Source organism: Gymnogyps californianus, chromosome 16, assembly GCF_018139145.2.
Source record: "Gymnogyps californianus isolate 813 chromosome 16, ASM1813914v2, whole genome shotgun sequence".
NCBI lineage: Eukaryota > Metazoa > Chordata > Aves > Accipitriformes > Cathartidae > Gymnogyps > Gymnogyps californianus.
In genome coordinates, this window is record NC_059486.1 from 16,966,788 (window position 1) to 16,989,720 (window position 22,933).

A 22,933-nucleotide genomic window follows, 5' to 3' on the forward strand; every position below is an offset into this window, starting at 1 on the left:
GAGGTGTTTTGCAGCATAAGCAATCCCCTACATTCTGTTTTAGAGGACGATTATGGCTATGTTCTGGCTTTGTAGACAGTACCATGATCAAAATGGAGCTTATGTAACAACTGTTGCGCTAGTGCATTTTCAGATGTACATGGAGTATTCCTCTGGAGCAGTCTCTTCGCTGCTAAAATGCAGACTTTGAAGCAGCTCTCCTTGTATGAATGACACTTAAACTGCTGCTGTAAATATAATGAACTATTAACGACTAGTGAAACAGCACACGCTTTTGTTCCAGTTACCTTTCTAGTCCATAGATGAGCTGAAAGCCTCTCCTGAATCAAGACAACCGAAGCTTCTAAAGAAATTCTTAGCATCTTTAGATCACATCATCATGTATATTTTCCGCAAGTTCTTTGCCTTTGTGGCAATTAACTTGCCTTATTCCACATGTCTGGAGAAGATGTAATTCTTGGAGCTGACTTCAGTGTTTACCTCTGTCGGCACATATCACCAGAAACAGAAGTCACGGAAGATAAGATTGCTGGATAATGCAAGATTTCACTACCAAACAGTGCAGGTCACAAATGGATAAGAAAATACAAAAGATTTTTCCTTTTAGGTTTTACCCCCACCAAACTCTCCATTTCGCCTTTCCCTATTCCCCAGAAGTCTGGCTGGCAAAAGCTATGGTAGACTGAAATTTCACACAAATCGTTTTCATTCATTTCCTAGTATAACTTGTCTATTTTAAGTGAGCTGATTTTTGTCTAGGCATAGAATCATAGAATGGTTTGGGTTGGAAGGGACCTTAAAAATCATCTCGTTCCAACTCCCCTGCCATGGGCAGGGACACCTTCCACTAGACCAGGTTGCTCAAAGCCCCGTCCAACCTGGCCTTGAATGCTTCCAGGGAGGGGGCATCCACAACCTGTTCCAGTGTCTCACCGCCTTCACAGTAAAGAATTTCTAATCTAGATCTCCCCTCTTTCAGTTTAAAACCATTACCCCTCGTCGTGTCACTACACTCCCTGACAAAGAGTCCCTCCCCATCTTTCTTGCAGGCCCCATTAGGTCCTGGAAGGCTGCTGTAAGGTCTCCCCGGAGCCTTCTCTTCTCCAGGCTGAACAACCCCAGCTCTCTCAGCCTTTCTTCACAGGACAGGTGCTCCAGCCCCCTGATCATCTTCGTGGCCCTCCTCTGGACTCCCTCCAACAGGTCCATGTCCTTCTTATGCTGGGGGCCCCAGAGCTGGATGCAGGACTCCAGGTGGGGTCTCACGAGAGCGGAGTAGAGGGGGAGAATCCCCTCCCTCGACCTGCTGGCCACGCTTCTTTTGATGCAGCCCAGGATGCGATCGGCTTTGTGGGCTGCAAACGCACCTTGCCGGCTCATATTCGGTTTTTCATCCACCGGTACCCCCAAGTCCTTCTCTGCAGGGCTGCTCTCAGTCCACTCGTCACCCACCGATCCCAATGTTTGGGATTGCCCCGACCCATGTGCAGGACCTTGCACTTGGCCTTGTGGAACTTCATGAGGTTCGCACAGGCCCACCTCTCAAGCCTGTCAAGGTCCCTCTGGATGGCGTCCCTTCCCTCCAGCATGTCAGCCGCACCGCACAGCTTGGTGTTGTCAGCAGACTTGCTGAGGATACACTCGATCCCACTGTCCATGTCTCCGACAAAGATGTTAGATAGTACTGGTCCCAATACGGACCCCTGAGGGACACCACTCGTCACTGGTCTCCACTTGCACATCGAGCCATTGACCACAACTCTTGGAGCGTGACCATCCAGCCAATTCCTTATCCACCAAGGGGTCCATCCGTGAAATCCATGTCTCTCCAATTTAGAGACAAGGATGTCATGCGGGACAGTGTCAAATGCTTTGCACAAGTCCAGGTAGATGATGTCCGTCACATGTAGTAGTTCTGCAAGTCCTGTTGTATGCATGTTGTTTTGATGCATGGCATCTATGGAGGTTACTTTGTTTCTTTCTTTAAAATTTAAAGGACGCCTCAGAAATAATTTGTGTTATTTTTAACTTGTCTTTCTCTTCTTCTTCCCTACCCTTTTCCATTCATCTAGCACAGTTCTGCACAGCTCTGAATGCAAGCAAACCAGCCATGCTTGTTAGCAGCTTACTGCAAAATACACAGAATAGTATCTTCTCTTGCCAGGGGTCCTAGAGGACTCTGGAGAAGCAAGTCAACTCTTAAACTCCATGTAACATCAAGAACTTCCTGGAAAGCCAGGGTCTAGACCAGATTACGTGTCAGAAAAATGAACTGTACTGAGTTTGGAAATCAGTCACAAATTAGTCTACACATATAAAGAACAGTTACTATTGGTCTGGAGACTTACAGTACTGTGAAATTTTGGGTCAGCATGAGATCTGTCAATCTGCTTGCTAAACTTTCTTGCTAAAATACAATCTGCAAATGAGTAGCTCAGAGATTTTTCACAGAGCTGTGTGCTTTTGTAAAATAAAATACTACCTTCTCTGGTGCGCGCAAATGTGTGTATTGTCTTTTAATTCCCTCCTAACACTCTTGGAATTCTCATCCCAGCCAAATTCATTCCTTTTCTAAGTGTGCGTCGTGTGCTTTTGGCAAGGGAATGCAAATGGAAATTTCTTTTAGGGTTCCTTATATGAACAGTTTCAATCAATTGGGGTTTTTTTTGGCTGTTGAATAGTTACATTCATTCTTTCTGGGCCCCAAACACTCCCTGGGGTTGAACAAATAGACACCATTATGTTGTACAATGTTTGTCAGGGTCTCTTCATACTTCCTACTCCATTTTCTCCTGGAAAACTTACTTGCAAAGTGTTTGTAACTCCATATGAGGCCTTTAACTTAAGCCGAGGAGATTATATGCTACTGACCTGATACTTGCAGTTTTAAGTCCCCACTTGAGTGCTATGGGACAAATGTAGTTGGTCGTGGGATGTAAGGTAATCCTATTTTTCCCAGCCAGTTATGATTATGTCTAAAGTTCTGGCCATTAGTACATTTTTGGGGCCTGTCTTGTTCTATATAGGGCCAGAACTCTTTTGTTTTACTGTATAGCTACTGGCAGCCTTCTTCTGCCAAAGTAATCTATGAAGGTATCATTTTACTCCTAATTTTCCCTCCAGTTTCCCCCATCCTTAGTGGCACTGTGCCTGCATCTTTTGCCAGCATCTTTCCACCCATTTAAAGAGGAAAAAAACACAACTATAAACATGACTTTGTTCCCCTTTGCTCTGTCAATACTGTGGTAGGAGAATTCAGTGTAATCAAAGCACTTAAATTCTTGAGAGAAGAAATCTGCCCTCAAATTATCTCAGATATGCACATCTTTTCATGGAGTTTTGCTTTTGAGACCCTTTGAAGGAAGGAGAGGCCAGCTTTCTGTTTGAATGGGCCGGGAACTTCCCTTGCAAAGTGTTTGGAATAATTAGTGTCCAGCTGCTTTGTTGCAGTAGACCACTCAGCTGCATAGCGTGGACAGTACACTTGATCTCTGCCTGTGCAGTAAATCTGATGCAGATGTGGTGAATTTATAGTTTTGTACACATCTGTTACTGTGCATGTGCTGTGGGTATCTGTAGCATCTCTCTGACTTGGGGCAATCCTAGCAGGAGGGTGTCTGAGAGCGTGCTGCTACTGCCAGGTATGTCTTTCAGCTGGCAGTTTTCTTCCTCTCCCGAGGGATTTGAAGCTGGGCCATGGCACAGGTGAATTGCTCACAAGCACTTCAGATACTCTGAGAGTCACAGGTTGGGTATCCCTGTGTCAAAGGAGTAAGGGAGCGATGCTGCTTCTTGCTTCGGGTGATGAGTGTGCTGGTCAACTAGATCAGTGGCAAGGTCTGGTTCCCTAGTTAACAAAATCTACTCTGGCTGCTCTTCAAAGTTTACCACTCCTTTTCACAGGATCTGGTGGACTGTGAGTAGTACTGGCGTGTCTGTGTTGTAGAATTTTACTGGCCTTTTCTGCATGGTGGATGTGTTCAACTGCATATCTCTGTTTTTACATTTAATTACACCGTAGACTGGATTTCTCATCATCCCTTTTGGCATACTTCCTGGAGTAAAGTGGACTGTGAGAGGATTTCAGGAATGCTTGATGCTCTTGCTATAGAGAAAGTTCGGTGGAAGCCACTTGTGGGTTCAATGCTAACCGCTGGGTCGAACCGCACGGTCACAACTGATAGCCAAGAAAAGCGCACTGCTGAAATGCTCAGGTCCTATAATGTTACATTTTGTGGTGATTTGGTTTTTGGCAGGATGTTCTTCTTCAAAACAGAAAAAAAAAAAAGTCTGAAAGTGAAAAGAAACTGTGTTTTAATGGAGTTTTGTACTTATGCTGGAGGCTGAATGTTTCTCTCTGCGCAGCAAAGCTGCATGGTCTAGAGGAGAACAGGGTAGTGAGGAAATGCTTCCGGCTTTCACCTTTTTTGAAGAGGCTGCTATGTTGCAGCTGCAGCCAGCATAAAACCCTCATGTTTTATCAGGCTGCAGAGACAATAGCAACTCCTAACTTTTTTAAAAAAACCTACTCTTTAGTTCTTGAAAGACTTTTTTTTCCCCATTTGTACAGTTTTGGATTGCTCATCTGTAATGGCACATTCTACTGATGCCTTTTTCAAAAAGCACTGATACAGAGAAGCTACAGCCTGAACCTTTTCTTTCTGGTGGGGTCTTAGTAATGCTGGGTTGAAATATTGCAGTCAAGAACCTTAAATGACTTTTTTGGCAACAGCTTGCTCTGCCAATACAGAAGAGTAAATGGAGATGGAAGAGTTAAGTTCTTCATTCCACTGTATTTGTAAGTAGTAGGAACAAATACAGTCTTGTGGTGATGCAGTTGTATTAGTAGCTGCATTATGTTGAAGATCAAAATCACAGCAGTGGCAACAATCAGTGGGACATCTGTCAGCTGAGATGACTCAAGTCTGTCCTGGAGAATGAGTGCAAAGTAATTTTTGTAGTCCTTAAGAAGCAGTTTCTCTTTTAATAGGTAAGAAGGTAAGATTTCAGAGGAAATGCAAAAAAATGAGTGTTGCTAACACTAACTTGACTTTTTTGCAGCCTTCTGGGTCTCGCATTGATTATTTTGATATATAAGCTCTACTGGAATACTTCATACAATTGGTCCAGTCACTGTTCTCACTAGAGAGTGTTAGCCAGGTATGTTGCCTTTGCTCTAAAAGGGCTTACTTTGTGCCATGATGGAAACCTCTCTAGATTACTACTTTTTTCCTCTCTACCTGGTGCCACTTTTTGGCCCTGTGCTCTGTTCCTTGTCACAGTTGAATTTCTTCTCACACGAATAAAGTGGAGACTTTTTTTTTTTTAAAGTAATGGCAGTATGTAGCAAAGGCTCAGTTAGGTTTGATCTTGTCACTGAAGCAGATTGAAGACAGAAGCAGTTCTAGTGAGCTCTAGGTTTTCTTCCATTAGGTGCTCATCTTACGTGATTTGGGCTCCATTGGGTAAATTCCAAATTCCTACATTCTTTCTGTGTTCTGATGCTGGTGGAAAGTAGGCTTGAGAGACAATGGACAGGTTAGGTGTTTTTCAGTGGAGTTAATGAATGCATGGGTAATTGTTCCATGTCATAGAGCTATTGAGTCTGTAGTTCCTGCTGGGACAAAGCACAGACTTTATTGCACAGGACTGGGCCAGTTTCTAGGCTGTCTTGGTGCAAGGCAGTGTATGTGATGAGCTGAGCTCTCATCATTGCTCTGACAGAAATTTTCCACATTTCTCACTGAATATGAGCTACTACTCTGTGGTTTTTTTTTCCTTTGGTTAATTGTCACTTATGAGTGGAAGAACCAATAGCTTTGTTCTGACCTGTACCGCTATAGTGAGAATACATTTCACTTAACATCCTTAATTTGTTTTCTAATGTTTTTTGAGTGGGAAACTGGTAACTTGCCACAAGTTCCTACTTCATTTCTACTTCAAGCATCACTACATGCATGATATCCCACAGATTCCTCATCTGAGGGCACTGAAAGATTCAGATTAGAGCCAAGTACTAAACAAAAAATGTTATGTAAAACCAAGTAGTTTGGGGCAACCTGATTTGGAAGAAAGGTCTTCTTCGGAAGAGGTCTAGTTCTGTAGGAATAGGAACAAGGACAAAGTGAATGCATTGTCAAAACTTTGTTTGCTCAGGCAATTGTTTTTCATACAGTTTCATAAAGTCTGTGGTTTTGGCAAGCCAGTATTCCAGAGTCTGTATATATTTGCCTTTACTGATGTGTCTGGTTCTGTTAGGGTTAGACCTTGCTTTTGGGCTATCGGAAACTGCTGGCAATCTTAAACACACATCTTGTGCCTCCAAGACTATAGATGAGGAAAATTAGAGCAGAGATGAGCTGTTCTGTTAGGTGTAGAAAGAAGCTGTCTTAGCAGTATTATACCCAGCACAGTAATTTGCTGTTGATGCTAAGAAAAGATTATCATTCCAGTGAAAGGTAAAATCTAGAGCAGAATCTTCCAAGGAAACTTGAAATCTATCACTTTCTTTCCAGAATTCTTGTATGTGTCCTGTGGAAGCAAGCTTTGCAGATAACTTTCCAAATCTGAGTGTATGCTATTTCAGTTCATTGTGACAGCTGTATCAATAGGGTGAATGAACCAACCCTATTGTTCTCCCACCCCCCACCTGCAATGCATGCGAACAGCTGTACGGAGTTGGACAATTGGTTTGCAGTCCAGTATGTGGTCTGAAATGGGCTAGCACCAGCCAGCTCGGAGGAAGGTGCAGACACCAGATAGTGGCAGTTCTGTTCTCCGAGATTTTCTTTTCCCTGCCTTTACAATTTGGTTGTTGTTGAAGCTGAATTTAATATTTAAAACTTTCTTACTCACTCTTGCTCCTACCCCTGTCACTTTTATGATTCTTTATTTACTCCTTCCATTGACAGTGAATGAGGATTGAAGCTCTGCAGAGAATTTGAAATTTTTACCCTACTGAGTTTTCCTTCTGTATGCTGTTTAGTCTGATAGTTCAACAAGTCCAACTTTAATACAAATAAAATTTTATTTAATGGGATGCTTATTCATAAAACAGTTGCATGTCTGATGGGCTATGTATTGAACCATTTTAGGTACCCGACAATAGCTTGCTGAAGTTGCAGCATGGCAAGTCTGTAGCTTTTGCAAATTATTTTTACCTTGATTTGGAGGATGGAACTTAGAATCAAAGAACGATAGAAAAGTCTCGGCTGAAAGGGATTTCTGGAGATATCTGATCCAGCTTTCCATTGAAAGCACATCCTTAGCATCCTTGTTATCCAGGGCCTTGTCAAGCCGAATCTTGAATATTTCCAGTAGGGAATGTTCCACCACTTCTCAGGGCAACCTGTTCCACTGTTTAATTGTTCTTACGGCGAAGAATTGTTTCCATATATCAAAACAGAATTTTCCCTCAAGTATCCTTGTGCCTGTTTCCTCTTGTCTGGTCATCATGCGCCCTCATGAAAAGACTACCTCTGTCTTCTCTATAGCTACCTGTAAGACTGATTAGATCTCCCTGAGCCTTCACTTCTCTAGGCTGAATGAATGGAATTCTTTCAACCTTTTTTGTATGTCAAGTTCTCCAACCCTTTTATCATCTTGGTGGCCTTTTGCTGGACCTCCTCCAACCAAAACTGGACACATTATTCCAGGTGTGGTATAACAAGTGCCAAGTACAGTGGAATAATCACATTCCTTGATCTGCTGGCTATACACATGCTCCAGGTGCAGCCTCAGTTGTTGACTCACATTTGCTTTGCTGTCCATCAGAAGCCCCATGTCTTTTTCAGCAGAGCTACACTGCAGCCAGTCAGACCATATGCAGCCTGTACTGCTGCTCAATATTACTCTATCCCACAGGTAGGACTTAAAATTTATCTTCATTAAACCTAATGCAATTCTTAGTGGCCCAGTCTTCCAGCCTGCCACAGTGACTGTGTCTTGCGGCCCTTTCTCCTGGCATATCTACCACTCCTCCCAGTTTGTTGTCATCTGCAAACTTCACTGAGAGTGCATTCGGTCCTCTCATCTGGGTTGTTCATAATGATATTGAATAGTGTCAGACCTAGTATCGACTCTGGAGGAACTCCACTTGTGACCAGCTGCCACTTCAACTATGAGCCATTACCCACCACTCTTTGAGATAACTGCAGACTTTGAGACAGTTTAGCCAGTTTTCCACCATCTTGTGGTCCAGCTGTCTAGTCCATATCTTAGCAGCTTGTCAGCAAGGATGTTGAAGGAGACCAATGTCAAACGCTTTGCTAAAGTCAAGGTAGATGACATCCACAGCTCTCCTCTCATCCACGGAGCAAGCTGCTTCATCAGAAAAGGTATTGAGATTGGTCAAGCATGATTTATCCTTGGTAAATCCAAACTGGCTTTTTCAGTCACTGTCTTGTCCTTCATGTACCTGGAAATAGCTTCCATAAGGATCTGTTCCATAATTTTCTCAGGCACTGAAGTGAGGCTGACTGCTTTGGGGTTTCCTAGACCTGTCTTTTTGCATTTCTGCAGATAAGTGTAGTATTTGCCCTTTTCTAGTCATCAGGGGCCTTCCCCTGATCTCCGTGACCTTTGAAAGGTAATAGAGAATGGCTCTACAGTTATGACAGTCAACTCTCATAGGACACCTGGACACATCCTCTCAGATACAATAGACACCTATATGTCTGGTTTGCATTGATGATCCCTAACTCGACCCTCCTTTACTATCATCTGTTTGTTGCTTCCTTTGTTACTGCTTTGTGCCAACCCCATTCAGTAGCAGACATGTATTGCTTGTAATTCTTCTTGCTGTTAATATACTTAATAGTCTTGACATCTGTTGCCAGTTTGAGCTCCAGCTGAACTTAATGCTTTCCTAACTAAATCTCTGCATTTCCGAGCAATATTTCTATATCCGTCTTTGGGAGTGTGCTCTTTTTTCCATCTCTCCTTTCCATCCAACTTCTGGAGATTCTAGGAACAAAATACTGGATTGTCTCTGAATCAGACACTCTGCATCCTCTAGTACTTTAATGGTGAATGAAGAAGTTGTTGTTCGTTCGAAATCTGTTTGGTGACTTCTTTTTATTGCATTTTGAAGAAAACATGTACACTCAGTCCACTTTTTGTGTTTAGTAAGAGTGCTTTGACAGGGGAGATACGTACTACAGAAGTCCCAGCAGAAGTGCACTAATGTTTTTTCCTCCTCCCTATAAAACACTTACATTGTTTGGTTCCCTTATTTCACTTGAGCCATGATATACTCCAGACTTTGGATCGGTCCGTTAGAAGAAGTTTCCGTGGGGGATGGAGTTGGAGGAAGGAAATGAGACCTAGAGCTTGGAAATGGTGGCTGGACACCGAGGGGCTGGGTAACTAAAAGTATCCGAAGTCTGCACTGAGTTACCTGGCTCTGCTGCTCTACACCTGGGGGAAGGTAGGAAGGGAGCTCACTTCCCTTCAGTTGCCAGATGCTGCTTCCACATACACCTGGTTTGGGGGAAAGCTGTGAGAAGAAACTGCATTTCCCTGATGATAGACTTCCCATTCAGGTTGGTTTGGTTTTTGTTTTTTGGGGGGGGTTTAACACTACAAAACCTCATAAATTTATTTCAAAAGCCTCTCTGGTGAAGGAATGTGAATTCATGTGGAGGGAGATGAATCCACGCCAAGTACATTCCGGGTGGGAAAGCTATATGGTGTATCTGTTGTTTCGGGCCCTAGAGCAATAAGGAATTCAAGTCTTCACAAACAGACTGAATAGTTCTGCTCCATTTTAGAGGCTTGTGCAGTGTAGTGTTTTGAATTTGCTTTCTACTTGCAACTATTTGAAACTACTGATAATTTTCCGTCTCATAGAAAATAGTTAGTTTTATTGTTGCCTTTGTAGTTTGTCCATGATATTTTTTGTTTAGTGTGTCTAAAGTGAAACATGTCTGTGATCCAGAAACACCCTGGATCCTCCCTGGGCCTGAATTTTTGTCTAGGTAATTTCATTCAGCCTTACCCTTTCGTGTCCTGTGATCTGTTTAGGCTTTAAAGCAGAAAGAGGCCTTAACCTGTGTCACATCCTGGCCCTCATGCCCCAGACCCTTGGCTTTCTCTTCTAAAGGGCAAAGCAAGATGTCTGCAGCCGAGGTGCTTCAGCAAGGATGGAAGGTGCTTACCCAGCTTTTTTGAAAAAGTCAGTGTACCTTCATTTTGTTTGTCTTCCAAAAGAGAAAACGAAGTCGATGCCTTTTCTTTCAACTTTGTCGTGATTTGTAAAGTGGTGCCTCCAGCATGTATCTGCTGCAGGAGTTCAGAGAAGGCACTGTCCCATTTCTCTGTAGCAGATTTCTCCCTTGATGAGAAGGACTGTGTTACCATGCTGTCCCTATCTGTCACACCATAGCCACCGTGCTGGTTTTGGCTGGGATAGAGTTAATTTTATTCATAGTAGCTAGTATGGGGCTGTGTTTTGGAATTGTGCTGGAAACAGTGTTGGTAACACAGGGATGTTTTCGTTACTGCTGAGCAGGGCTTACACAGAGTCAGGGCCTTTTCTGCTTCTCACCGCCCCCCACCAGCGAGCAGGCTGGGGGTGCACGAGAAGTTGGGAGGGGACACAGCCGGGACAGCTGACCCCAACTGACCAAAGGGATATTCCAGACCATAGGACGTCATGCTCAGCATAGAAAGCTGGGGGAAGAAGGAGGAAGGGGGGGACACGTTCAGAGTGATGGCGTTTGCCTTCCCAAGTAACCGTTACGTGTGATGGAGCCCTGCTTTCCTGGAGATGGCTGAACACCTGCCTGCCCATGGGAAGCGGCGAATGAATTCCTTGTTTTGCTTTGCTTGCGCACACAGCTTTTGCTTTACCTATATAAACTGTCTTTATCTCAACCCATGAGTTTTCACACTCTTGCAGTTCTCTCCCCCATCCCGCAGAGGGGGAGTGAGCGAGCGGCTGGGTGGGGCTTGTTTGCTGGCTGGGGTTAAACCACAACAGCCACCTATGGACAGTGCAGGGGAGGGGATTCTCTGACCTCTTGTATGTGAGGGGACAGGGAAGCGTTTAAACTGGAAGGGAGAGATTTTTAATAATTTCTTTCGGCAAGATTGACACTTGAACTGTCAATGCTATACAAAAGTGTATTTCACTGTTCTCTGCTCCCAGCATGGATCTGTGAGCCATTTTTAAATATCTGTTTTGTTACTTTTGCCCTTTCTTCTCCTGTCTGGTAAATTTTCACTTCTGTGAGTAAATCAGTTTTGTATGCTTGGCGGGATGGTAGTTGCCTAGAGGATGGGATGTGGGTGCTCAGGGTGATGTCAGTCCCTCACCCAGTCCCTGCCCCTGCAGCAGTGTCATTTCTGGTTACTGTTGCAAAACCATGAGATTTTGTTATACGTGGGTTATCCAAATCTTTCTGTCAAATACATAGCTAAACAAAGGGGAAAATGCTTCAATTTTGTGTTTCAAAATGTGCTGGTACGTCAGAGGCAAGAGAGCACCTGAAAAGAATAGAGATGCTTACCGGGGTGGGATGTAACTTTAGTTTGGACAGGCAATATCGAGTCTGGTTCTGCTAGCATATACTTCACTCCCTCATGGCCATGAGGAAGTCATAATTCAGTTTTTTGGAAAAGGATGCCTTGGTACCCTGGCCTTTGTTTCATGAACTGGGAACTATACGTAACGCTTCTTTGCACATTAATCCTCTGCCACAGAAAGTATGAAAGTCTTTATGGTAGTGTTACCAACTGAAGTTCCAGATCGATGCAGAGAGTTACTTAGGGCCCTCTGACATATATGTAAATCTTTACTTGGCTTCACAGAGATATGTTTATTCATTGTATCCTGAATTACTAATAAAAATAAGCCACAGATTCTGTTGGTGCCCATTGCGTGTGAGTAGATATGACTGCCTTTTGTGATACGCTCAATGGAACAATGAGAATAAGCAAAAGGTGAATGGGTATCTAGGAGACTTACTAAATCTGAGAGATGCTTTGTTTTTTTTTTAAAAAAAAAAATCAGGTCAACCTCAAATACGGGGTCAAAACCCAAAAATGAATTAAAAATATCTACGCCTTGTATTTCTTCCCTTATTATTTGTCAGGAAATAAAACACCTGATTAGTTGTAGGGGATTAAGCACAGAGGGAGACATTGGCAGCTCAATTTGGAGGAAGACTAAAATTTAACTAAGAAAAGAATGGGAAGAATAAATAGGTAATTTTAGCGAAGAGTTTCTTTTTAAATTTGATTGTTACTGATCTCGTGTTGCTGTGACTAGAGCACACATTCTAAACTTTGTATGTGCCTTGCTATGTTTCCGTACTGCCATATCGCAGGAAGCCTTTCAAGAGGGGAGCAGAGGTCATGCCACTAAAGCTACACAGCTGTTCAGCGAAGGCATGCATATAACATGGGCAATCTTTCAGCTGTTTTTTGCCCAAAGGGTGGAGGAGAAAGAACGATGTTTTGTGGCTTGTGGGATTTAAAGAAATGAATTTATAATGAAGAATTCAACCAGAAGAAAGTTTGAGAAGGTAATGCTGAGTCTCAAAGGCATGTTATTGAAGTTTTTAAGACTGTCCCAGGTCTCGTTATCCAGACCTGGCTTGTATTTATTAGAACTGATGTCTTGGCAGGAAAGGGGAAGATTTGGGATCTGTTAGGGTTGTGTTGTTTTGTTTTCAGTGGAACTGAAATTAGGGAATCTGTTTACAGTGGTGACATGTTCTGTCTCTCTGCAAACTACTAGAACTATGTAAGACACAGAAATGCCAGCCTGGTTTTATTCAAGCTAGTGCGGGCCCCAAAGCAATATAATGGGATCACCCTGATGTGTGTGGACATGACTGTCTTGCTTCCACACCCAGGCCAATAAATATTTGGTGGCATGATATACCATGTGGATTTAATGGCTTGAAGGTTGAAGCTCACTTGTGATCTTCACATGGTGTGAATGTACCCTTTGTCTTTTTTTTTTTTTTTTTTTTTGTTTAGGCCCTTTGGGATCCTTAATTGTAGTGTGAATTAAAAAAAAAACAACCTTATGAATGGACGGCTGAAGCTGGCTTTCCTGTTAGCCATTGGAGTCTCAATATGAAGTGTGAATGAAATACTTTTGGCTGGGATGTGAAGCCAGAGAGAAATTTATGCAGAGAAGAGATTCCTGGGTGGAAATTGCATGCTCAGAGTGATGCACCACAAACATAATTCTGACAATGCTGGTCAGAAAGGTTACTATAGGGCTTGGTGTGTTCAGGGAGAAGGAAGTTGCAGTAGGTAAGGTAGAAATTGATGAGTTGATGTATAACTAAGAGATGTGCATTCCCTACGGAAACAAACACAATAAGGGATTTTTGGAAGTGGTGTAAAAATGTGATGCAAAAACCCAAATGTTTTTTTGAGGTGGGGGAAGTGAATGTCTTCTCTTGGCAGGTGGGGTAGGGACAGAATTTTGAGGAAGGTGATCACATTGTCATTGGTAATTTATCCCTGAGGTATGAGATCAGGACGAGGTTGATGGAGAAGCTGGTTTGAGTGGAGGTTTAAATAATCTGCATTAAAAACCTGAAATCTGAACAATGTGAACAGATGAGAGCACCTAGAGAGAAGATGAGAAGGGTCCTGTCACAGAAATCCATGAGGAGACCAGAGGAAGAGGTGCTGGAGGGTGGGGACAGAGGTCGTGCTCCCAAGTTCTGGTCATGATAACATTAGTAAATTGGTAGATTGTACAAACTGTCATTGACTTCATAATGCCATTTTTTTAAAAGAACTGACACTGGGTACTTGAATATGAGTTCCCTCGATGTGTTAATGGTTACACAGAGCTGATGAATAATGTGTCTGACTTACTTATCCCTTAGCTGAGTATTTGTGTTGGTCCTGTAGATCTTCAGATTCACTGGAACAAATAGTCTAGGAACAGTTCGGCTTTGCAATGCACACGTTTTTAGTTGAAGAGTGCAATGTTTTTGTCAGTTGTCCCTTCCTGAAACATACAGACTTTGAGGGAGTACTGCTGGCATAATATAATTTGTTTCGTTAATTACTCTGGTGAGATTCCAGTGTGATGCAACAAAATCCTTGGGAGTTTGTAGCCTGCAGATGTACCTAGTAAGTTCTCTACATTTGCCAGGACAGAGCCTGCGGCACCCTATTAGTTTTGCTTACTGCTTACACTGGGTTTTGCATTTGGCTTTGAGGTTTCTCATGTGCAAGATCATTTTGCCATTGTGTGGTGGTTTAATAAATTTCAGTCCTCTCCCTGCTTCGGTCTTCTATGCACTGGTAGGAAATGTAAGGTAGACATTCTGTGCCTGGGTCGATGGACTACAAAATGGAATCCACTTGCTGTGGTCATGTTTGACCTTGCACAGCGATGGCAGTAGCCAGCATGGCCATGTTGGAGGAGAATTCTTTTGTGACAGCTGTTTGTTTTTGTTTGCTAGCCAGAGCACAGCTTTCTTCTGGTAACTAGTTCATAGTACAAGCTTGCTATAGTTTGTGAGTAAAAGTGTGTGTTCTAAGTGGGTTCAATTCATGGGTTTGGACAAGAATTTGAAAATTTCTTTCCATCAGGGTGAATACAACTGTGTGAATGGCATGAGTCCTGCACTGAGGAGATGAGTTCCTGCTTAATTTTCTTCCCTTTATTGACAAGCTTGCCAGGGATCCCTTTTTTAGGTTCTTGCATCAGGGATAGAGTTCAGAAACTTCCTAGGAAACATGGTTCTTTGGATTAGGTTCAAGAAGCAGGGGCTGTTGGTATTTGGAAAAGGAGTTTCAGAATGCCATATAGCGGTCAGTAAATGCTGAGCAGAAGCTAACCTCTTGCCAGAAAAATAATTGATATTTCTCAGATCTCATACAGTTCTTCATTCTTACCTTTTCTCCAGTCCATCTTCGTATTCCACCTTCAATTTGAAGTCTTGTGCAGCTTTTCAAAGAGACGGCTCATTTAGTTACACATATTGGTCTTGGGTTTAGTGTGTGTTCCAAAATTCAGTCTCTGGATTTCAGACTTAGTGCCTGGTGCCTACTGCATGATACACATGCCTCAGATGATACTAGCTAATATTGTCATGTGTATTTTGTCCAAGGCAGCTGTAAGCACATGACGGTCTTTGAATCCTTCTTAATGAGTGCAGTTTCTCAGAGTCTTATTTCTTGGCTGATCTGGTGAAGTGAGATGAGAGGGTTTTCCTCTAAGATTTTCCTCTAGTCTTTGGACAACATATACCTCTGCTGGAAGGGAGAAAGTACTGGATATGAAGTCTGTTCCTACCTTCTTCTGATTGGAAGGTAGGAGCTCTGCAAAGCTACACTACAGGAGTAGCCATCCTTTATGATCTTGGAAGCAGCATATCAATTTTTTCATAGAACAGGAGACAGAGTCCTGCAGTTCTATCATGGAGAACCATAGAGACAATGAATGTGGTTAGTGGTTTGTCAGAAAGAGATGAGTGCCTTTTTAGGGGTCTCATTATTCCATTTGGGTTGAAGCTAGAGTCAAAATGGTCTGGTAATTTCAGCCTCGGCAGCTTCTGCTGGCTTATGGTCTGCTGAAGGCAGGAATCAAATGATGTGGCAGTCTCCATTTCAGCAAAACTCTGCTGTTGGTGTATGATATTAACCTGGAATGAGACATACAGGAGCCATAGGCTGGTTGGTACCTTGTTGTGTCCCTGATTGCTCCGTATTTTTGCTGCCATTCATAGAATCATAGAATGGTTTGGGTTGGAAGGGACCTTAAAGATCATCTCGTTCCAACCCCCCTGCCATGGGCAGGGACACCTTCCACTAGACCAGGTCGCTCAAAGCCCCGTCCAGCCTGGCCTTGAACGCTTCCAGGGAGGGGGCATCCACAACCTGTTCCAGTGTCTCACCACCTTCACAGTAAAGAATTTCTAATCTAGATCTCCCCTCTTTCAGTTTAAAACCATTACCCCTCGTCGTGTCACTACACTCCCTGACAAAGAGTCCCTCCCCATCTTTCTTGCAGGCCCCATTAGGTCCTGGAAGGCTGCTGTAAGGTCTCCCTGGAGCCTTTTCTTCTCCAGGCTGAACAACCCCAGCTCTCTCAGCCTTTCTTCACAGGACAGGTGCTCCAGCCCCCTGATCATCTTCGTGGCCCTCCTCTGGACTCCCTCCAACAGGTCCATGTCCTTCTTATGCTGGGGGCCCCAGAGCTGGATGCAGGACTCCAGGTGGGGTCTCACGAGAGCGGAGTAGAGGGGGAGAATCACCTCCCTTGACCTGCTGGCCACGCTTCTTTTGATGCAGCCCAGGATGCGATCGGCTTTGTGGGCTGCAAACGCACCTTGCCGGCTCATATTCGGTTTTTCATCCACCGGTACCCCCAAGTCCTTCTCTGCAGGGCTGCTCTCAGTCCACTCGTCACCCACCGATCCCAATGTTTGGGATTGCCCCGACCCATGTGCAGGACCTTGCACTTGGCCTTGTGGAACTTCATGAGGTTCGCACAGGCCCACCTCTCAAGCCTGTCAAGGTCCCTCTGGATGGCGTCCCTTCCCTCCAGCATGTCAGCCGCACCGCACAGCTTGGTGTTGTCAGCAGACTTGCTGAGGATACACTCGATCCCACTGTCCATGTCCCCGACAAAGATGTTAGATAGTACTGGTCCCCGTACCGACCCCTGAGGAACACCACTCGTCACTGGTCTCCACTTGGACATCGAGCCATTGACCACAACTCTTGGAGCGCGACCATCCAGCCAATTCCTTATCCACTGAGTGGTCCATCCGTGAAATCCATGTCTCTCCAATTTAGAGACAAGGATGTCATGCGGGACAGTGTCAAATGCTTTGCACAAGTCCAGGTAGATGACATCGGTTGCTCTCCCCTTATCCACCAACGCTGTAACCCCGTCGTAGAAGGCCACCAAATTTGTCAGGTACGATTTGCCCTTCGTGAAGCCATGTTGGCTGTCACCAATCACCTCCTTATTTTCCATGTGCCTTAGCATAGTTTTGAGGAGGATCAGTGCCATGATCGTGCTGGGCACAGAGGTGAGACTGACTGGCCTGTAGTTCCCTGGGTCTTCCTTTTTTCCCTTTTTAAAAATGGGGGTTATGTTTCCTGCATGTTATGTTTCCCCATCTTCCTCTCTAACTAGTTCTCATGTTTGTTTCTTCTGGTCATGCCTCTTATTACAGGAAAGAGAATTTATTCTGGACAGTTACACTCTTTCCGTGGGGGTCTAACCATGAAGCTCACCTGATCCCCATAAACATTAGTTTGCTGATAACTACTTTGGAGTGCTAAATTCTGTGCCTTGCCCTTCCCCTCCCAAAATGCATCAAGTTAATATTTGTATCATGGTTGAAAAGCTTTTTTTTTTTTCTATTTAGTAAAGTCTAAAATCATAAGGAATTGTTAGTTGTGGCACCTCAAAGGTCTAGCAAAGCTTTTTGTTTAAGTGATTTGTCGGTTCTTGATAGAAGTATGGAGGTTATTTGAGTTTTGAGGGCTCTGCTGCTTCCAGGCCTATGATTTTTGTCTACTAAACTGTGCACAGCTCCTTTTCCAGGCTACCTAGCTTTGTGAAGAAGACAGGAGTGTTCAGAAATGCAACTTTGATTTTGCTAAATGCCTGGGCACTCTGCGCCACATAGAATACATACCCTGTGTATGAAGGTGAGATGCTTGAGCTAGGGTATGTGAAGTGCGTGACTGTTGCAAATTCCTGACTGTCTTGAAAACCCTATTCAGAGCCCTTAATATTCTACACTGCAAATATTTAACTGTCTTTGGAATTGTGTGTAATTTGCAGCTTTTTTGCGCCTAAATAGGAAGGCTGTCTTCTCAGGTGTTTGAGGCGTTGTTGGAGACAGGGTGTTGGCCAGTGTTGTCATTGAGGGGGGGACAAAATCACTGATTTTTTTTTAAAGGTAAGGAAGCACAGGCTTTATAAAGGAAGAGAAGAGCCTCTTTCAACTTTGGGCTTATCCTGATTTCCAGGGACATAACTGCAGAACGTGCTTGGTGACTATGATCTAAAGGGCTACTCACACTTGGAAGCTGTTCCGGAATAACAGTATTCTGGAGGAAAGTGGCTGCGGAAAGAATTTTCTGTTCCTCTTGGCCTTCTTCCAAGATGTTTTCTGGACTAGAGTGGGTAGAGACAGTATTTTTTGTATGGTTGGGAAAAAAAGACCAAGACTTTTCATCTCATGACAGTGTATAGAAAGATCCTGAGCTGTTCCTGTGGTGGTTTGTAACACTATAATGCCTTATCCTGGCAGGCAGAAAAAAAAGGACAAAAGGGTGGAAGTTTTCTTTTAATCATCAGGACTTTTTTGAGGTGATAGAGTTACAGAGTAAAATGTTCCTCCTCTGTTGGTTTACTGTTTGTCTGCTCTGTAACACTAACCCACTTAAAATTTGTGCGGCTCTTTTTGAAGTTATTTTAAACCCTCAGCAATGTATACAGATTTTGTAACCTTGGATAAAAGCACCTGAGTCGTGGTTTCAGTTTTGCCCTTTCAGGCATGTGGAAAGTGCCCCAGCACATTTCAAGGATTTTGAACTAGAAACTTCTTAGATATGGGTTATGGTTTCAAAGCTCCATTGATACAGCGTACGTCAAGGGAATTACATCACGGGAATGGTTCTCTGTTTCTTTAGATATTTAATATAGATTAAAGCTTTGTGTTTACTTAAAGGGTCCCAAGGACTCCTTTTGGGGTTAATTATGCTGGAATATATGCCCTGGCAATTTTGGAGAGAGCACTCTCTGTCTGACTCCCTTCCCTGTTTTTTTGTCTGTGCTGAATAGTTTATCCATCAGATGCTGAGTTTAAGGAGTGTTTCATATTCCAGTGATAGTAGCTGTCCCAAGCTTTTAAACAAAGTTGAACTGGTCATCCATGTGAGACCGTAGACAGCTCAGTAGTGTGTAATAGTAACTCATAACAAAAAAAAGAGGAAGGATGAATTAAGAGTTGGGCAGAGGATTCTACTCTGTCTGACTAGTATTGTGGTGGCTTGTTTTTTTCTCAAAATACAGGTGGATTGGTGATGAATTTTGAAAAAAAATGAGTAGTAGGAAAACCTCTGTATGGTGTCAGATCACCATCATGTTTCCCATATTTCGCAGTAATCACTCAAGTTATTCAGAAAGTCAGGGCCCCACAAGATAATACAAATAGCTCTCCTTGTATTGAATCACTTGCAAAGTGAAAGTCAAGGTACAAGACACGGGAGAAAAGGACAAAATGACAAGCTGGTGATGCAGAAGAGATGGCAGGATTAGTGACCATTACATGGCACTACTTTGCATAGATTAGTGAGATATATATATGTAAATTATTGAGCAGTGTAATCTCCTCCAATTATAATCAGCTACCACAAAACAAAATTGTCATAGTCTTGATATCAGTTTGTGGTTTTCTTCAGCTAGTTTGGCAAAGGTGAGATCTAAGTAAAGGCATGAAGCTGGATAAAGTACAGACTTTTTTTGCAAAGAACTTTTTCTGCATAGATGTTAAAGCCTGGGCAACTCTTAGGCAAGGGTTTGTGAAAAATCTGAGATTTTAGTTGAGGGGAAAAGAGAACAAGGAGAACATAGTAAATACTGTAAGAAGTTAAATGTTTTACACCCTAGTTTATACACAAAGATATTATCCTAATGAAGGACAGCAAACTTGGAAAAGACAAAGTTAAAAAAATTGATGCATAGGAGGCTTCTTGCCATAATAAAGTTAGAGTAACTGCATAGTGTTGGAAGGAGGAGGAAGAGATTGAATATCTGAAATTAAAGCAAATACGTATTGTTGCCTTGCATAAGGTATCTAAAAGGAGACTGAAGTTTCTCACTTCATGGTACCTCCCCCTCATTCGGGTTCAGAAAAAACTAGAGACTGTTCCACAATAGTTAGGAAGTTTCTTGTACCTTACTTTGAACTACATGATAGGCATGTTCCAAAGGATGACAGACAGTTAATATTGCGCAAATATTAAAAAAAAAAAAAAAAAAAGTGATAATGCCTTTCAAATATTGGTTCTGGATCTTATGACATGTAAAGCTTTTATGAGTGACTGTGCAAAACGGTTTGTATTGTTTCTGTCAGTTTGCAAGGAAAGGTGGTTTGCAATACAAAGTGGAGCCTTGTATTTAATTATTTTATATCTGAGAAAAGGACTTACAATCACATAAATTGAGAGCCTTAAATGATTTTTCATAAGCAAGATGACAGTGAGCTCACATAACATTCCAAGATTTTGTACTCATGGCATGCTTCAGAAACATACTGAATTCTTCATACATGCAGCCTTATGTTTCAGTTCTTCTGTTGTACCTTAATAAATAAAAGTGTATTTGTTATAAACTAAGGTGTTCAAAAGCAATCTGTATGGTTTTTTAATTTTACTGATTGGCTAAAGGTTTCTTTCTGATTCTATTTCAGATGCATCCACTTGGACTGTGTAATAGCAATGATGAGGAAGACCTATATGAATATGGCTGGGTAGGAGTGGTGAAACTGGAACAGCCGGAGTTGGAGCCTAAGCCATGCCTCACTGTCTTAGGAAAGGTAAGGGGGTAGTTGGGGGTAAATGCTGCATGTAACTGTTTCTTGGAAGGGTTAGTTCCTTTCTGAGAAAAATCAGCAAGAAATAAAACAAGAGAAAACTCCCTTTACTCCACGAAACATTCACATTTTGCCTGTTTTCACACTAGATGCTTCAGGGAGAGATAATGTCATAACTCAGTTGATAGAGATGGTGATGGGGAGCTGAGTGCACACATTCCCTTTTTGAGCTCTGTAGGAACCTAACAAAGACTTCTGCAAAAATGGCTGTTTAGCAGAAGCAGTATTGGAGTAGAAATAGGGTGAACTGCAAGTGTGATGCTAACTCGGATCAAAGGAAGCTTCTTATCAAAAGCAGTCAAAATGAAAGCATTTTATTCGTTTTCCTTAGGTACAATTTTCTCAGAAGACATGCATTAATTTCCTTTTTTGGGGGAAGAGGAGTCTTCAACCCTAGAAGAGATTTCTTTGCTTTAATTGCAGGATAGATATCTCTAACAACAAATGAATCTTATTGTATTGGTCAAAGAAATAAAATTTTCATCTTGCTGGAATCTCCCTGTGGAATACAGCCTCTGGAATGTAAATTCCTTGCAAAACATTTCCCTTTGTTTTATGGGGTGAAGTCAGTAAGATACCGTTACTGCTGCCAGATATGGTAAAAAGGAAAGCAGAAAGCTGTCCTTTTTTTGTTCTCAGCTTAGAATTTGTGAGTATTGAGGTTATTATATGTTGACATTTGAAGTCTAGAGTAGTTGGAAGTGTGTGAAAGAGTATAGGCCACAAGTTCTACCAGTAACTGAGTAGTTGAAAACGCATAAAATCTCTCGGGTTCATCCTAAAATCCAGCTGGCTCAAGTTGCTGAGACTTTGGTAGGATAGTGTTGGTGACTTCAGGTGAGCAGTGAAAATGTAGTATGTCAGGCAGAAAATAAAATCCTAGGTTGACGTTTTGTAGGTAAAACTTGTCTCTGTATATTTATAAACAAAACTTCTAAAAACCTCACATTTCAGAGGAAATGGGAAACCATCTGCTCGTCTAAAATTTGCTGCAGGTTTAGCTTGTGGTACATGGTGAGAAACATCTCTTTAAGAAGTGACTGCCCTTTCTATTGAATTTCAGCATAATACAACCTTTTCTTCTAACTTGGAATACTGTTTTTGTTTCACAGAAATTCCAGCTGATGCTTCTTTGCTTTTAGGAGGATAAAATCTGAGGATAAGGTCTCGTGAGGATGGGAATTAGAGAGGATTGGGTACTGAAAGATGCATAGTAATCCATAAGTAAACTCCAGGAGTAAGTTGAGTGTTGGGGAAAGCCATTTAAGGAAGGAATCTGTTCAGTCCCATCTGTCAGGCTCTTGAAAAGCATGTGAGGAAGTAGAGGTGTGAAATGGATGAAGAAAGTGGAGTGTGAAATGGATGAAGAAAGTGGAAACCATAGATGTCCTGCACAATGTTATAAATGTTTTCTGACATAGTGACGTTGCTCGCCTGACGCACTACTATGTACCCAAATCCTGCTATGTCCTCTCTACGACCCATGTGCCTGAAGCCACACCGATCTCTAGAATGAGTACACTTCAGTATCTGCTGATCCTAGCTTCCTGAAGCTTGGCCTGCTGAGCAGCAGACCCTGGCTTTGCTTCAGGAGGTCTGTAGCATCTACTCTGATGCATAATGATGGTGATGTGACTCCTGCATCCTGCATAGGGCATGTCCAGAGAGTTTGGGCACAATGTTTCCTGTGTGTCAGTTTATGTGCAGTAATTTTAACAGGTGAAAAAAGAGTGGGCAAGGTTCTAGGCAATAATTGCTTCTCAGTAACTGTAATGCAGCTGCTTGTTCTGTATTTTCATGTCGCCATTTATCCTTCTCTTCCTGAAATATTTGTTCCCTATTTCCTGCTTGCTGCTGTAGTTTCTCCTTTCCGTCTTTTCTCTGGAACCCTTCTGCTCAAGTTATGTCCTGATTTAGAAAGACATCTCAGAATTCTTGAAATATTGTTGAGTGCAGATAGCAGCAGGAGCATCAGCCATGAGCTTCTTGCAGGTCTGTCAATTAAGCCAGCCTGGTTATCTTACCAGTGGGAACAAATTGCATTGCAATTGTCTGAGTCTCTGAAAAGTTCCGTTTCCGTGCAATTTGGTGCAAATGGTTCCATGAGTATTCAGCTTGGCCTGTAAACTGTTTTGCTTGCCTAAGTATCAAACCTGCTGCATGTGTGTATGTGTCTTCTCCTGGTTGTTTTTAGGATTTGGCAGCTGTTTGACTTGAAAGGGAAGAGGAAAGGCAAAGAGAAAGAGAGGGGAGAGGGGGAGGGAGGGGAGGGAAGAGGAGAGGAGAGAGGACAAGGGAGGGAGAGAGGGAGGGAGGGGAGAGGAAAAATG

The 22,933-nt window shown here is 42.7% G+C and overlaps 1 protein-coding gene across 1 annotated transcript in view; it reads left to right on the forward strand.

Moving 5' to 3' along the window:
* ZNRF3 (zinc and ring finger 3) overlaps positions 1-22,933 on the forward strand; it is a 102,424-nt gene that overhangs the window by 40,087 nt on the left and 39,404 nt on the right. Inside the window, exon 2 of the mRNA XM_050906869.1 lies at positions 20,421-20,546. Within this exon, the coding sequence (XP_050762826.1) occupies positions 20,421-20,546 (126 nt within the window). The remainder of the gene's footprint in view (positions 1-20,420; positions 20,547-22,933) is intronic.